The sequence below is a fragment of the Cololabis saira genome, chromosome 2, assembly GCF_033807715.1.
Source record: "Cololabis saira isolate AMF1-May2022 chromosome 2, fColSai1.1, whole genome shotgun sequence".
Classification (NCBI taxonomy): Eukaryota; Metazoa; Chordata; class Actinopteri; order Beloniformes; family Belonidae; genus Cololabis; species Cololabis saira.
In genome coordinates, this window is record NC_084588.1 from 12,950,056 (window position 1) to 12,967,861 (window position 17,806).

The 17,806-nt window shown below is 41.0% G+C and overlaps 1 protein-coding gene across 7 annotated transcripts in view; it reads right to left on the reverse strand.

The window, feature by feature from the left end:
- Positions 1-325: 325 nt before the first annotated feature.
- The window catches only part of samd4a (sterile alpha motif domain containing 4A), a 57,419-nt gene continuing 39,938 nt past the window's right edge, over positions 326-17,806 (reverse strand). Inside the window, exons 6-14 of one of the 7 annotated variants that reach the window (XR_009783944.1) lie at positions 17,576-17,665; positions 16,648-16,894; positions 16,479-16,564; positions 14,979-15,097; positions 14,338-14,539; positions 11,617-11,743; positions 7,871-7,954; positions 5,193-5,292; positions 326-2,990 (exon numbers count right to left, since the gene is read on the reverse strand). Coding sequence is in view for 4 of the 7 variants with exons in the window: in XM_061738219.1 (XP_061594203.1) it covers positions 5,264-5,292; positions 7,871-7,954; positions 11,617-11,743; positions 14,338-14,539; positions 14,979-15,097; positions 16,479-16,564; positions 16,648-16,894; positions 17,576-17,665 (984 nt within the window). In the remaining 3 variants the exon portion in view is untranslated. Of the gene's footprint in view, positions 5,293-7,870; positions 7,955-11,616; positions 11,744-14,337; positions 14,540-14,978; positions 15,098-16,478; positions 16,565-16,647; positions 16,895-17,575; positions 17,666-17,806 lie in introns of all 7 variants that reach the window. The other 6 variants (XR_009783943.1, XR_009783945.1, XM_061738259.1 and 3 more) reach the window with 6 other exon arrangements.

Below are 17,806 nucleotides of genomic sequence, written 5' to 3' on the forward strand. Positions count from 1 at the left end.
AAGAAGAAAAAAAAAGACCTATCAGCATAAGAAAAAATAAGAAAAACTAATTTGTGGCTCACAGGAGGAGACGAGGATGAAGGTGGCGCCGCTGCAGCGTGACCTTGAGCGCTCACGTCCGCCGCTTAGACTCGTCCTGCAGCGTCAGAGTTTTTAGTTCATATAAAACCATTTTTACATTTGGGGTGGATGTCTCAAGTATAAAAAAGGCACTGCCGTTTGTTATTCTAAATATAACTTTCCCATCTTGTGCATGCAGTCTCAAAATATAAACTACTTTCTTTTTTTTTTCTTCAGATTTTCTCCTTTACTCTTTTTCTACATGTTCTTTGTTTTTTTTTTTTTCAATCATTTAACATACAATATTCTTTAGTCAAATATAAACGTAAGCCTGCAGTCAATACAGGACATCGGCTCTTTGAGAAAAACAAAACTACATTAAGTAAAAGGAGCACAGTCAAGCGGTAACACTTACAGAAAAGATGCAGACGCATTTACAGAAACGGTCTTGGCATCCCACACTGACATAAACGGACTAAACTGAAGGATCTATTTATAAACAACAACAGCATACATGATGCAAAGTAAATGACAGGTTTTTGGAATATCGAGGTGAACTCAGTGTTGCTGCCGAGGGCGGCGCGGGCGGCCCACGCCGCCGACCTGCTTTTGGTTTGAAGAGATGAGCGGCAGGAAGATCCTGCACGTCTGCGTTCACACACAAGTCATGCCACTTTACTGCCACAAAAACAAAAATCACGCCATACCAAGTTATCTAAAGTTATCAGTCAGTATTTGTAGGAAAGGTGGTAATAAAGGAGATGTAGTGCTTTAACGCAAACTGAAATAAGTCTGAACTTTTTACCAACACCTTTAGAACTGTTGACCACCTGAATCACGGCCGCTGGACCTTCTTGGTTCTTACAGATGTTTCAGCTTCCGCCCAGAAGGCTTTTATCAATTAAAGTCAAGTCAAACCTCCCGTCACTCCTGTGGGTCGTTGGGCTTTTGTCCGCTTTTAAAAACAAACCAAGAAAACAAAGTCCAGTTGCCTTGATTCAAGCCTTTGAGATGCAATCTACACCAGCGTGTCTTCATAGCTCAGGCTAAGCACAGCGGTATGGAAAGTGACAACAAAAAAAACTACACAAAATCTCTTAAATATTCCCCTTGATAATATGGATTAGATAAGGACTGACACTCTTTAAAATCAACAATCCTCTAAAAAGACAAGTGATCCAACACCAGCTGTGTTGCACCTCACTGATATGTCGTCCTCCTGCAACTAAAACTCACTAGAGCCGTTAAATCCACGAAAAACACTCTTACTGTTCGAGTAACTTTTGTTAAAACCGCTGCGTAGTAACGCCACGTGTGACCACATGGGGGCAGTCCAGCAGGGACCTGCACGCGTTTGTAATGCCACTCTGTTCCACTAGAGGTGCTCTCCGCTGTTCCGTGTGCCAGCGGCTGAAACGTGAGCAGATCCATACGCTTGATTTGCGTGTTTGTACCTCAGTAATCACAACCAAAGTACTGATTCAATTCAAAGGACACATCTAGTGAAGTTAAACCTCCAGATGTGTTGTTTATGGAGGATGCAGTCAGTGGAGGCTTAAGATGAAAATGATCCCAGAATGCACTTCCCATCAACAAGCAGAAGTAATGGGGGGAAAGAAAAGAAGAAAAGAAAAAGATGCTCCAACTTCAATTTTGTTGTTATCCAGATGGAGAGTATCTGAAAATGTCCAACATTTTCAGTGTTTTTTCTCTTAAAGGGAACTTTACAACATGACTGACATATGAAAGCATAACACCCATTAAAACACATCATATAAAGTAACAGTTTTATACACTTGTTGCAGGAGTCCATAGTGAAACAAATTAACTTTCAGCATTTCTCCATGTTCAATTCAACCTTTAATGTAGCAGAAAGACCAAACTGCAGGAACGCCAAAGTCCAAACTTGTTGAATCTGCTATTTCGAAACAGTCGTGGCCTTTTTCTATTGTCTGCTGCCCCCATGTGGCCACAGGTGGTATTTATGCATAAAATGGCTTTAAACGTACACAGCACAACTGTTTCAAGTGAGAAAATACTGAGATAAAAATAAAATACTTTATGAATTTCTCTTTGCATGGAATTTGTTAATGACTAAAAAAAAAAAAAAAAACTAAAAAAAAATACACACAACTGGCAACCTCTCCCAAACAAACAGCACCGAGCTCAGAGTCCAGATCTGAAATCCAAATCGTATCTGCCCAAAATGGATCCGTCTAGTTCCTGCAACACCGTCACACTGCTGTTTGACACCGAGCTCTGAAGCTGCTGGAGCATCGATGCTTGTGAGACGGAGCGGCTGCACTCCGGCAGCAAGGCTTTAAAGGAAAAATCTCAGCGCGACACCGACACTTACGAACAAAAATAACAACAGCAACAAGTAAAAGTCAACAATAACTTGGTTAATATTTGAGATGTATGTATGGTCACCAGCCATAACACGTTAATACATATGGTACTTTAAATATTCAATCACCTAAATGATCAGCATAACCTTTGCAAAAAATATGAAAAAGGAAAGAAAAAAAAAAAAAAAAGAATAAATAATTGTTTTAACTTGAAGTACTGATTCATAAGGCAGTGACACTGAAAGATGATGAGACCCTGATGCCACGTCACAGCAAAGAAGCATCAGAAGGAACTAACAAGTCAAATGTGTAACACCAGCTTCTGCATCCAGGATTTGAAGGATTTGATGACTTCATGTCACTTTCACACTTTGGTGGAATTCACAAACGATTTACGGGCGAGTAGAAACACACACATTAAAAACAAACAAACAAAAAAAAGAAAAAAACAGCACAAAGTCCTTAGTTTCCAGCTGTAAAACCCCTCCAGCTGCGTGAGTGTGTCGTCAGATCCAGACTCCAGACGGGAGTTTCAAGGCGGCATCACTGGATCTGCACATTCAACCGACTGAGAAACGGGTCCTATAACAGAGTAGAAGCAGGTTTTTGTCCCTTTAATACAAGTCACACATTGAACGCATCACAGCTGTCCGTCTGTAAGAGCTCTGTAGTGTCGTGAGAGGAAAAATAAAACTTTCTACAGGTTTCCGAAGTATGAGATCCATCTGAGCAAAAATTCATGGAGTTCATATACATCTCTCTAAAAAGCCTGGAGCAAAGATGTAAAATAAAAAAACGTATTTATTTTATAATCTGCAAGTGCAAAACAGAATCACTGAACCAAAACATGCACAAACACTGATCTGGTCCTTCACCTGGACGACATGTTCCTGCTCTGAGCCTACAGAAGGGAGTAACTCTGGTACGTTCGTCTCTGCTGCTCGTTTTTTACTGCTCTGCTTTCCTGTTTTCACCGAGACGTGAGCTCTACGGCCGACGGCGACCGCCAGGCCCGCTCTTCCCCGTATTATCCGATTCCAACGCGCAGCACTGCCGTTGAGCCTTGAACGTTTGGATTTTAGAGTATCACATTATCATATCAAGTGCAGGATACAAAGAAAATACTATAGAATTGCAAGAAAATGAATAAAGAAACTGAACAACAGAAACCTCCCAAAGACGACGGTTCGGGTCAGGACTCACTCTGATACCTTTCCAGTAACCTCACCAGCTTATTTCAATATAAACTTTTTCTTTTCCAGACACAAAAAAAAAGCGAGGATGAATATTAAGACACAGAATAACCATGAGATTAAAAGAGGCTGAGCTACACGGGCAATCTGTACAAACACACCCGCTCTATGAACTGTCATCTTCCACTGATCCACCAGTGTGCAGCTTCCCCGTGTCTCTTCAGGTCTGTCCTGTAGTTACTGCACATGACCAGCAGGTGGAGCTAAGCCCTAACGACAGAGCCGATCTCAGACTACGGTGTGCACTTCCTCCCCGGTTTCAACCCTCCCAGCGATGCGGTCTGGGAGGGAGAATCAAACCTACGTCCCGTTTCCACTCCACATTTCTAATCTCTCTCTCCTCCTTATTTGTAACATGCAGCTTCAGTACGTCACCCTGCTTTAGCAAAAAAAGCCAACATCTAAACATGCAGACAGATTCCTCTAATGTTCTGCTCTTAGATTTACATTTACATAAAGATATATACCTATAAACTACTTTTAATGTGTTCTACCTATAATGGCTTTGGATTCAGAGTTCATACAGTACAAGTTGTAGGTGAAGAATACGTGGCCGAGCGCTGCCAGACTGGCTTCCCCCTACGCTTACTCACATGAACGGATCCCCATCGTGATCAGACATGACATCATCTTCCTCTGTCATCTTCAAAGGTCCTGCCTCTGAGGTCTTTCTTCTTAAAACATCCGCTTCCCTTCTCAGAATCACTTCAGCTCGATGCCTTTCCTCTACTACTTTCCATCACCTTCCTCCTCTTGTCCTTCTCCCCACATCTGTTTAACTTCCGCCTCTCTTTCTCTCTCTGAGCTACTTGTCTTTCCCTGTTCACTGGTAAGATAAAGAATAAGCATGTTAGTTTTTCGTTAGTTGTAAACTAGTGTGATTGCTACTTGTGAGATGTAACGGCGTAAAAAGACGAACGATGACGGCTTTAACACAAGACATACCACAAATTATAACATGTTTCGGTACCCTCTGAAAGTAGCATCATAATGTAAACAATAAAAACATACAATACAAATAAATGTTTTCTTTTTTTTTTGCAACCTAATACTGAGCAATGAAGCCCTCCAAAGCTCTACAAACATCCGCTCTGGACGCTTGGCCTGCACTGGAATCAGCCCAGGAAGATCTCAAACGTCCTTCTGGATCCTTGTGGCTCTGCTTGTCTCGTCTCGGGGTCTGAGGTAATTATTAAAGTTATCGATGAACTGCAGTGTATGGTGTTAAGGGCTGATTCACAGGCCAGCATCTCCCTCCGGATGGAGCTGACTGGACTGTGGTCATGCCTCCGGCTCCCTGCGGGGGGTGGGGGGCGCTAGTCTCCAGCCGTGTTTCCTCTCTCCTCAGACACAGATGACTGTGAGCATGCCGGCGGAGCAGGAAGTGGGTGTTTTTCCGACGATGGACGGCACCGACGTGATAGCTTGCGTTGCCGTTTGATGAGCGGCCAGCTTGTGTTTCCTGGATCCCGCCCGGTCCGGTCCAGCTCTACCGTCGGCTGCAGGGAGAGGGGGCGGGACGACTGCTGACCTTCAGGTGGCGGATGGTGAGAGACCCTCGTGGACCTGCGGCGCCCTGCTGCTCTCGCTCGGGTCCCCGTCTCATATCGTTGATGTGCGGTCAGAACCATCTGAAGAGAGAAACAATGTCAGGGTTCAGGTCTGCGTGGTCCACAGAGACTCCAGCAGCTACAGGAGGATGTCAGATCCTACATCTGTCCAGTAACGACCTGCAGGAACAGTCTGCTTCCTAAATACAATAAAACTGAGGTTTCAGATGATCTGCAGGCTGTTGAAGAGCCTTCCTAATTCTCTTTCATTTATGCATTTTGTGTAAAGTCTTCAATCCATCAAGGCCTGATACAGCACGCTTGTATGCGAGTCCCCCCAGGCTTTAGTGGGTTAAAAACAATGAAAAAATGTTTTCTACACTGCAAAAACTCAAAATCTTAACAAGAATATTTGTCTTATTTCTAGTTAAAATGTCTCATTTTTAGTCAAAAAAAATGTCATTACACTTAAAACAACTATTTTCACCAGTTTCAAGTAGATTTTCACTTAAAATAAGTAGAAAAATCTGCCAGTGGAACAAGATTTTTTTGTTTGTAATGAGAAGATAAATCTTTTCCTACTTATTTGAAGTGAAAATTTACTTGAAACAGGTGAAAATGGTCAAATAAGTTAGATAAAGAAATAAGTAGAAAAAGATTTATCTTCTTATTACAAGCAAAAAAATCTTCCACTGGCAGATTTTTCTACTTATTTTAAGTGAAAATCTACTTGAAACAGGTGAAAATTGTTGTTTTTTCCAGTGATGAGTCTTGTTTTAAGTGTAATGAGATTTTTTGACTAAAAATGAGACATTTGAACTAGAAATAAGACAAATATTCCTGGTAAGATTTTGAATTTTTGCAGTGTAACATTTTAATTGTGATCAAATTCAGTCCATGATGGTAATTATCTCTCCTTTATTGACTTTTCCTTCTTTTAAAAGAAATTCCAAGCATGTGGACCTTGTGTATTTCAACAGGGTCATGTGATTTGAAGTGTGGAAGCCTGTAGATTCACTGATTTGGTGGATGGTTAGAAAACAAAACCCACATCGTCATGGTGTGAACATCTGTCAAAACACAGATAGGGCCTTTCAGGGAAAAACAGTCTGCCAGCTGCTGCCTCTGGAGCGGCCGAGGAGGAAAACGCAGTGAGGCTGCAAGCTGGAGGACATTTTCATTCCACAAAAATAAACCTGCCTCGTGACACTGATGGAGCCGGTTCGTGTCGGTTTGAACTGCAGAAGACACTGCAGAGCGGGTTAAAGAAGCCCAGCTATAAGCTGCAATCAATAACGTTTGAATCATCAAATCAATGAGCAGATTTCAGGTTTGTAGTAAGAACTTAATGTGGTAATTCTTGGCGTCAGATCAATGCCCACCACCAGAGTGTGTTGGCTGTTATGGAGACTGATCAGAAGTCGGCGGCGGCTGCGCTCCTTTTAAAAGGTAAGTTTATTTTCCGCTCGTTTTCTACGGATCTCAGAACTTTCATCTCTGAAATGTTTAGATCTTCTTTACCACAAACCTCTCCTCTTACAAACGTTGACATCATTTACAGTCTCTGAGTGTATAAGTCGACATCAGTCAAGGTTTAATCTGCTGCACTAGTGTTTGTAAGAGCGACCACCTGCTGACCAAACGTCAACATCCTTTTCCCTGCACCCGTTAAACATTGTGTTTGAGGACGTTTCCTGCAGTTTGACTCAACTCACTCCCATGATTCTTCAGTTCAGCAATGGCAGCTCGGTGTTTGTGTGTAAGAGATAAGGAGATGACAAAACTGATATTACCTGCAATAAAAAACTGATCTTTGTCGAGCTTTGTGTCATGTTTTCATGTGGAGTCCCATCCATTATCCCAACGTGAAGGGCTCTTTGTCTTCTCTGGAGTCATAATGCTTTAACAGGATTGGCTGATGTCATTTTCATTAATCCTTAATTGTGTATTTATTTATGATCTATGAGTTTGTGTGGACGTGTCACAGAGACTTCAGGCAGCTGGCTTGAATCTGATGTTTTCTTCCACATACAGTTGTGGAAGTAAATCATGTTTGAGATCTGAGAGAAGCTCTTTAAACCACTGGCTCTCCTCGTGTCATTTCTCTCTTAAACTGAGCTCACCACAACTGGTGCCACATTTGTGGACCTTCTGGATCACACACAGCTCAAATTATTATCAATATTTGTTTTTTGGTGTACCAACTCATTTGTCCAGGTCGGTGCAATTAGTTCAATTCGAAACAATGTCTGACTGTAGTAAGCCGTTGTTTGGTGAATTATTACTTTAGTCAATTTCGAGTTTTTTCAGTGAGCATTGTGGGCTTTTCTTTCTTAAATTGAAAGGTACCAAAAATTGTGTCCAAGTGTGTATAAACCTATAACTAAACAGTGATCTAATCTTCCAAACCTGACACCCAAAACACTGATACAGATAAATGGTGGCTGTCTGTAGTTATTTTTCAACATAAAAAAAAGATGCATCACCTTCATCATTTACAGTTTAGATTACATAATCAAACATTTACAAGGGAAATTAAAATTTCAAAGTCACCAGATGAAAATGCTGTTAGCTGCAGCAGAAAGTGGTGATGACGACAGACATAAGTTACGTGAAACGTCAAAGCTTTTACAGGAGCAGCTTGGCTGAACAAACTCACCTCCCAAGGCGTGCTCTGTCATACTCAAACACAGAGACTCGAGCCGATTGTTTATGTCTGGCTCCGTCACTGGTAACTGAAGATCTGAAAGCAAATCAATACCAGTCATTAGAAGTCGTAAACACAAGCAAATATACAAGCATAAAAACAATTATAAAGGCTAAAAAAAGTTTAGCAAGCAAGAAAATGCAGCAAAAATTACGGACAATATAACAGTAATGATAATAAATACATACGTACACACACACATTCATTCTTGTTAGGTTTTAAATTAGTTCTGCTGAAGAGTTTGTCATGAATATATGTAAATATGGTACTCTGGCAAAGTACTAAAGTAATAAATTCACATCAACAGAAAATCCACTGAAACAAAGTTTCCAATCAGAGTGGACTTGATAATCAGATCATAACGCAGCACTCAGATGCACAAGACGTCAAATCAGAAAAGGTGCCACTGCAACAGGAGCATCCTGGTCATTTCTGTGTCTGGAATTTAAGCAATTAACGATGCAGCAAAATGTGTATTCTGTGTGTTGAACACTGATGAGACAATGGGACAATCACTGATCAGATCAAACCAGTAATCAATAATTCACATCAACATACAACTTGAACTTACTCATAAAAACCAACAGATTATTGACACGTCAGTCTGAACTACAGAAATATTCCTCGCAGACGACAACTATGAGCCAGAGTTGGAACTATTGAAATGACTTAAATTAAATTAAATTTGATGACATCTTTTGTATTGTAATCAAAACTTACGTCACCATTAAAAACAAAACAGACAAAAAAAACAACAACAAAGAAATGAATAAACTGGAACTAGATGGAAGGAAAACAAAAGATGAATTGATTAACTGATAAATCATCATGTTCATGCTGAAACATCCAAATGTTAACTTATTATAAATGTATTTCTGACATATCTGTTCAGCAGTTTTCATACACTGCCTGTCGTGTTGCAGTTACAGCAACGGGCCGTCTCAGGTGTGCGTGGCTGCTCTGACCTCAGCTGTGGGAGGCTGGCCAGCGTTTTGAGGAGGCTGTGTGAGGCCGGGAGTGTGTGTCCTGAGATAAAGGTGTGTATTTAAGCCAGCGTGCAGCCTAGCAACCTCTAGGAGCCGTTTAGTCCCCAGCTGAGTCGTCAACACTGGCTGGGCAGTGAAAGTCCCTTGTGGCCAAAGACACAAGCCGAGTTATGCACACTAGTCCACACCGAGCTATTTTTAGGATCCAAATCCAACCATAACCCCTTTGCCAACAGAGCCCTCTAGCCCCCTACACACACACACACACACACACTAACACACTAACACACACACACTAACACACTAACACACACACACTAACACACACACACACACACACACACACACACACACACACACACACACACACACACACACACACACACACACACACACACACACACACACACACACACACACACACACACACACACACACACACACACACACACACACACACACAGAGAGAGAGAGAGCGAGAGACACAAACACACTTGGGGCAAAAAATAACAACAAAAGAGGAAAACAGTGCACACACTCTCATCTTCTCTACTGTTTTTCATTTATTAATGCTAATTTATCCATGAGTTGGCCGAGAGGAGGACAGATCACGCATGTACACACAGATTTTTTTGGGGGGGGTTGGACAAATGGAAAGGAGAATGTCTAGCCTTTGAAAGGACTCTGGCCCAGATCCAGCTACAACCCTCCTCCAGGGAGGCTGTGTGCATGACTCTGCAGTTGTCAAGGAAAATTAAAAATTAATTAAGAAAAATTGGAGGTAGGGGGAGGGGAGGGGTGGTAAACGCTAGAGGAAGGACGGGAGAAAGAGAGAAAGAGACGGGAAAGCTAAGAAAGAAAGTGAGTCAGGGAAAGAGGGAAGGGAAGTGAGGCAGGCCAGGGAGCCCCCTCCTCGCTGCACAAAGAGCCTCTTTGTGAGACTCCTCAGTCTTTCCTCCCTCCATCTCTTCCTCTCTGGCCTGCAGTCTCCAGCCTCCCTCCTGCTTACTTCCCTCCTTTCTGCTGCTTTAAAAAAAACAAAACTATTTTCCTTCCTAATTCTAAAAAGAGACAGAGCAGAGGAAGTCCAAGTGTGTCCTTTACTGTCCACTGCTGCTGCGGGACGGGGCCAGTCAGCAGAGGGTCACTGGGCCCGGCACCAGCGGTTACTGTGACCTGAGCACATAACAACTCGTGAGTGGGAGACTCCGAGTCAGAAATAGCCCCACAACCAACTACTGCCAATGTTTCTACATTTTATGGCCTTTTGTGTTTTCAGACGTCCCCTTCTATTGCATAACAGCCATCATTCATAAGAATCAGTGACTGTTTCTTATTTGAGGTTTTAGAGCCGCAGGAGCATTTTTAGACTTCTTATAATTATTAGAAAACGTTCCTACTCTTTTGTGTGTGTGTGTGTGTGTGTGTGTGTGTGTGTAGACCACAGAAACTGCAGCGGATCCATTTAAAGGATTTTTTTTTAAATCTTTAACTCCAGGGAAGAGCTTTTTCCAACGTGAGTGGAACCATCTGTGATGTGACTTTACGGTGACTCATCCACATGATGCGAGGGAATGTACAATCCAACATCAGTAAGACATACATTTATTATCTTTCCCATGTTTTTTAAATTACTGAGAAGAAAAGTTGCCACTATAAATTCCGAGATCAAAACCGGCAACTCTCCTGAAACACTAAGAATACAAATTAAGTGAGTGGGAGATCAGTACTAAGATCCAGCTCCCGTGTCAAGTACATTCAAGATATTTTGTGGAAGAGTGTGTTTTAAAAGTTAAAGTCCAGCTCTCTGGTCTTTGGTGCATTTTGTTCAGGTGAAAGGGTGGGACTTCCCTGATGCTTCTCTGAGAGTAATCAATACTGCTGTGCCCTCATTTTAGATCGGATGGTTATGTACCTGCAGACTGGACGGACTTTCTGATGGATTATAGAAGCTAAAGCCATGTGAGAATGAGGACAGACGACAGTTTACTCTGTGCAGTCACTTCTTTATCTCCATCAATGTCAGGTTTTCAGATCGGAGGATCGATGGTGAACCATTGCTGACAAACTGATTTGACAGAAATGGAGACTGATTGCTTTAATTCCTTCACTTAACTTGATCGTTGTATGATTTCTTTTTAGATTTGACCTTCTTTTCTTGCGCTGGTGTTTTATACCATCGCGATCTGGATTAAAGTGCACCAACCCACTGGTCAGTTCTCCCCAAAACCACTAATCAATGTATTCTAGTTCTGGTGCTCTTCAAGCTGCGTTATGATGCTGACGACTCTTAAATATTTTGATGTGTTCAGGACCCACACACCAGCTGCTTTTTTTGTGTTTTTTTTAATGATGTTCAAAACTCTTGACACTTGATAAAGTAATAACAACATTCATTAATTCACTCATCCATTCACTTTCTGTCTGCTTAATCCTACACAGGGTCCGGTCACGGGACCTTACGGGTGAAAGGAGGGGGTGCAACCTAACATACACGCAGAAAACCCAGGCAAGCACGAGGAGCACGTGCAAACTCCAATAATGATGACAGTTTTTTATAAAATTAACTTCTTCTCAAACATCTTGAACTTGCTACATGTTCCTACAATTCAAGTCACAGGAGCTGATAATCTGCACGTTGTAAAAGTGCAAACATGAAGTTGTAGGCATCCCAGCTGTTTCATGGAGTTAGTAACGTCCCGTGTGTCGTACCGGCTTGCTGGAACATGACCATGGTCTGTGGCGTGGTGTGAACCGGGAGGGAGCGGGTCCTCTGCACGGAGCTGTGGGTCCGACTGGGCATGCTGTTACTTCCTCCGGGGTTGGCAAACCACGGACCCTGAGGAGGATTTTTAAATGTTAACCTTAGATGCATTACAAAGGAAATGAACCACAACAAAGACAAGTAATTGTGGCTGAAAAAAAATCAATTATTGTCTGTATAAATCCCAATAATACGAAGCATCTTGCTGTAATCTTTCTGTTGAAGGTGAACCAGGTGAGGTGTTGATCTACAGCCCGTGTAAATGTAAACGGCTTGCTCTCATTAAAAATAACATTTATTGATTTATTGTCAATTTGACACTAACAAAGTTCAACATAGCTCAGAACAACATGCTCTTGTCTGCCAAGGACTCTCTGCTCTTAAATGCTAGAATTTCCAAAGTGGCTCATTCAGCCATCCTTTGACAGTGCAGAAGCTACTTTTTTATTGAACCAACCATGCGTTTCAAGTTTCAGTACAAAATACAGCAAATAACTCTACTGATACTTTAAGAGCAGCTGTTTGAGTGTGTGTAGCTTCTTTCCCTCTCTTTCAGGAAAATCACTGGTGTAAATGAATGGACGTGTTAAAAAATTAAGACTTTTTGTTGTTTGCAACTGTCAGTCATGTTTCCAACATAAATGATGGCAGAAATCACAGCACAGAAACTATCCCAAAATGGGAGACGTCAATAGCAAATTACATGATTTCTTATTCAGTACAAGTTAAGTTAAACCCAATATAGTTGAGTATATAAAAAACTTGGCTACCCAGGTGAAGTCCAGACTCTTTGACGGTAATCTAAAGATGATAAATATTGACATTTAAAAGTTAAAGTCAATTTACATTCCTGCTTTTCAGTGATCATTCACCGCTAAAGAACTCTCTTGGTCAAGCCTAGACCTCAGTTTATTAAACCATTTTATCTCCCACAATGTGTCCGGTCCTCAACGAATGACGGTGTGAGAGACTCCCAGCATGAACTCCTCACAGTAACCTGTGCGTTAAACCCCCGACACCACCGTCACAGGCCCCTCCCTCAACCCCCCAGCGGCCCTACCGCGCTGCAGGCTGGGGAAAAACAGGAAATGCCTGCACACTGTTCTCATTGCCTCTGACTGTCTCTCTCTCAAATATATATATATATATATATATATATATATATATATATATATATATATATATATATATATATATATATATATATATATATGCGTGTGTGTGTGTGTGTGTTTCCCTCTCATTGCCCCTCTTTCTCCAACACCACAGCTACGTATCCCAAACTATGACTCACACATTTCTCTCTCCGCCCTCTACTCCCTTTTTCCCCTTGCAAATCCACGCTACAGTTGGACATAAGAAGTTCCAGTGTGATGAAGAACTGAGGTATTTCCTCCTATTGTAGAGGATGAGAAGTGGTGGGGGGGAGAAAGGTTTCCACTGAGCTGGGTTAGTCCGGAGCAGAGTGGGGCTGACAGACGGTCTGAAGCAGCTCTGCAGCTCCTCCCGTTTCAGTGCTCGGCACTGACGCAGAGCCTCTGGTATGTGGGGTGACCTGCCTGCGAGTTCCATTCACCTCAGTTCATTCGCCACACCCCACCACCGCTCGTCTTCCTCACTCCGCTTTACTTTGTCATGGAATAAAAAGACTATTTCTGGCTGAATGCGTGGTTAAAAAGGAATGTTTTATTACACACTGCAAAATATTCCTTTGTAAAGTCACGAACACAACTAAGAAAAGATGATGTAATATAATCTTATGAATGACCAGATAATGCAGTGTTCGCAAAACAGTAAATGGGTGCTGGAAAACCAAACCATACTCCTTCAAATCATGTAGGTCTGTATGTAGGTAATTCACCAATTGTTAGTTTTAGTTCAAAAACAAAACGAAAAAACAAAAATGCCACACATCCTTTAACTATAATTTGTCCAACTACAGGGTTCATACACATTTTAACCAACAGGTTTCCATGACTTTCCCATGACTTGGCAGCAAGTTTCCATGACTATACATGACCCTCTAAAACACCAATGTATGAATGAAATATAGGAATAAAACTATGTAAAAAGTCACTACAGTGGAGATCTAATGACAATAATGGTTTTATACAAAATAAACATTTGTTTAAACTAACACTGATATACCAGCACTATGTTGTAGTATATGTTGTATAGTAATCTAATATAACTGTAATAACTGTAATAATAACCAATCTGCATGATGCGCAAGATGCTAAGCACGTCACGCATGAGAACACGCGAGACTTTTCGATACGAAATATTTTGTTGATCAATTTTAAATCTACCTTATAGGCTGTTATTACTAAACGTTATCATTAAGTGAGAAAAATAAATTCCATGACTTTTCCAAAACTTTTGGGGTGAACTTACCGTATGCTTCCAAAACTTGTCCAGGCTTTGAAAATGACATTTTCAAATTCCATGACTTTTCCAGGTTTTTTCAACATATGAACCCTACAACTATAATTTTTTTTAATTTCTTTCAATGATGACAAAGCTAATGGATTCCAAACGATCAATGAAACAATACTTGCTGATCATGGTCAGGAATGATAGTGTATATTTGCAGACACCTTTGATAATCAACTTTTTGTAATTTTTCCACCAGCCAGTGTGTTTGTAGTGTACTCCCCCGCTGCACTTACATGCCTGCCCTGCTTGGGGCCGGTGGGAGTGCTGCTGGAGCTGCGGGGTGTGGGTCCCAGCAGCCCCCCGCTGCCCAGTAAACCCAGTCTGGCACCTGGCAAGCTCCTGGAGGGCATGTGGAACTGGTGGAGGTTCCTCCTGGACGACACGCTGCCCCCAACACAGCCAGTGGTGGGCAGAGAGTTGGACTGACCAAACCTGCTGCGGCAAAATAAAGAGACAAAGACTTCATCCCTGAAAAGTGGCGAGACCATTTCACAGAAGAAAAATGAATAAAAATCACCCTCTTTGAAACAACCGACATCAATGAAGCTGGTACACAGCAACGGATGTGTAAGAGGAGTTTTACTTGAGGCAAAAATGATCAAACAAACTAAAATAAATTCTTGATTAAATATATAATTTACATGCCAATTTTTGCTTGATCTGAAGTAATGCTAATTATACCGCAATATTACCTTACATTGATGATTACGTAATTTCCGATGCTAGTCTATGCTTCTACATTTCTTCATCTGTGTAATAAAACATGTTGAAATGTCTTCTTGTACAAACGCAGACAGAAACCTTTATGTTTTCCTTTAACCTGGAGACGCAATGATTTCTTTGAAGCATCTTCACTGTGTTTCTGAGAAAGTACCTCCTCTGTGGTCGGTACCCTGCTATGTCAAGGAGGGTTTTCCTCGGAATGGACCGGAACAGCCTCTGGACCTGTTGTTTCCATGACAACAGCCTCTTTTTCTGCGTCTCTGTGAACGACTGACAAGTGGAGAAAAAGACAGGGAGCACAAATTAAGAGTGAAAGTAAGAACAATAACTCCACATTAAAGAAACATTAAAGCGAGGCACCGCTCCCTTATACAACAACCTTGTAATTCTGAACTTCATTTACAGAAGTCAAGACTTCCACGAGTCTCGTTTATCATCAGTGGTATGACACTTACCCTGTGCCATTACTGACCCGATTTACTTTGAATTCGTGTTATTAGGGATTTTAATCCTCAGACTTTTACTGCATACACACCATTATGAGGCTGCCAGGTTTGAATATACAGTGCAAATACAGAAATAGCTGTCAGACGTATTACCTACTTACTTATTATACTTCAGTGTTGTTATAGTGTTTGTTGGATGATTTATTTATTGGCTTTGTACCAAAATCTCTTTCAAAAGCCCAAAGGCCAAACCTTCATCTCATCAGACCAGACCTCATTTTCACACGTTTTGCGGTGACAGTTTATTTTTTTAAATAATTTAGACATATTCTTTTTGTTGTAAGAAAGGTGATGCTGGACCCCTGTACGTAGTGACCAGAACCAGTCAGAAACTCATCCTGATCTTTGTGATGTTTTTGTGGTGCCACATTTGTTTCCATTATTGATGACGACAGCCTTGCATGGTACATTCAGTACCTTTGATGATATTTTATGTCTCTCTCCCAGTACTTTTCAACAATTAGGCCACGCAGCAATTTTAAGAAGCCTATAATTATGAAAAAAAATCTATTTTCTTCCCACATAGATTTTTATTTTGTTAAAAGATCAAATTATTGAAGTGTATATGCATATAATTCATATGTTTACATTTTAAAAAACTGCAGTTTCATAAGACTGTGTGAACTTTTTATGTCCACTGTAAAACATTATATACTAATAACATACGAGTATAATTATATTTATACTAATATATTGATAAAAAATCACTTGTAAATTATCGTGGATATGAAGGCATGTTTACAAGTTTTCTTTATATTTTCTGAAAATGTACAAGCCTATATGAAATTCGAGTAATTTTTTTGTAATCATCTGTATATATTGTCAATGAAAGCTTCAAAATAGTTAACTGTAGAAGTAAGAACTGAATTCAATGAATTACTTGTCAAAATCAAAACTTTAAAGAATATATAATATAATATATATATATATATATATATATATATATATATATATATATATATATATATATATATATATATATATATATATATATATATATATATATATATATATATAAATATAAACATATAAACGGTCTTGTCTACTTGTATATAAGTAAACCGTATATAAGTAGACAGTTTTGGAAATGTACAATTCTACAAACTGCTACAAATATCAGCCTGCAGCATGATGGGAGTGTCTACCTCATGGATCAGGCATTTGTCGATGAGCTGCAGGTAGGAGCTGATGTTATCCTCGTCTGACCGCGACACCAGGAGCTGGGTGCAAACTGAGGTGAGAGTGAAGAGGATACGTGAGGCTTTTCTCACCCATGGAATCAATCTTAACAGACTGCTGGTGCGTCCACCTCACCTTTGCCCATGACACGCGTGAACTGCCCAGGTAGATCCCCCTCAGCAATCACACTTGAGCCGGACTCGGCCTCCCCGCCACCTCCCCCGGTGAGGTGGGAGCCCGGCGCGGCGCTCTTGCTCTCCGGGCTCAGCAGGGGGCGCTGCAGGGAGGACTCTTCCCCGCCGCTGAACGCCTTGATCGGTGTCATGATCATCTGGTGGAGCTCCTGCAGCGGGGCGCGTAGATTACTGCCCTCCAACACATCCTGGCAGCAGTCAATGACAATGGGAGTCAGGGTGACTACACATGAAGAGTTATTTGACAGAACCTATGACAATCTTTTAAAATCTATTTAAATTAGATATATTAGTAGTGGAGCTACTTGTCTCCCTTTTCAAGTGACATAAAAAAATGCTTCTTTCTCTCTAAGTGCTGACTCTGAGGGATCGTCGACCACACTGACATGTCAGGCAAGAAATAAGGCAGCAATCAAAAGCACATCTACTTTTCCTTTACTATTCGCATGATATCAGCCTCCCTCCCTTCACAGGGCCGTCACGTCTGTATGTTAGTCTGTGTAAACCCAAAATACCAAGCAACAGGTGTCTTGTTTCCCAAGCCCTACAAATGCAGTGGTAACACATTTTAAAATAAAGTGTTGGTGAAAAGGTTATGCCTGAATTTAGCTGGCTTAAAAAGTCCCTCCTGTGGTGTGTCTTTGAGTGTCATTGTCCATTTCCAGCCATCTCCGATACATAACACCGACTGATAAAGACCACCCTCCTCACTCCCAGAGGATGGAACAAGAGGTGGAAATGTGTAATGTCCACTATGATTACAGGCCCAGTTTAAAAGAAGAAGACACAGCAAGCTTCACGTTCATGTTTCCGGCGTGTGAAGGTGAAGAGGGAAGGAACAAAAGGATTTCATATGTAATTACTCTAACCTTTTCCAGGCTGCGAAGAAGGTGCTGTCTCTCTTTGAGTTTCTGAATGCTGATAACAATCTTGTGCCTTGCTCCTTTAGTGACTTTCTGCTGGGGAACAGAAAAAGAAAAAAACATTGGAAAAATGTAAAACAAAAGTCAGATCAATATTAGACAAATATGTAGATGTCTGGACTTGAGCCAAGTGTTTTAAAATCTTGTTTTCAGTGAGTTTTTACTGTCTTTTTAATG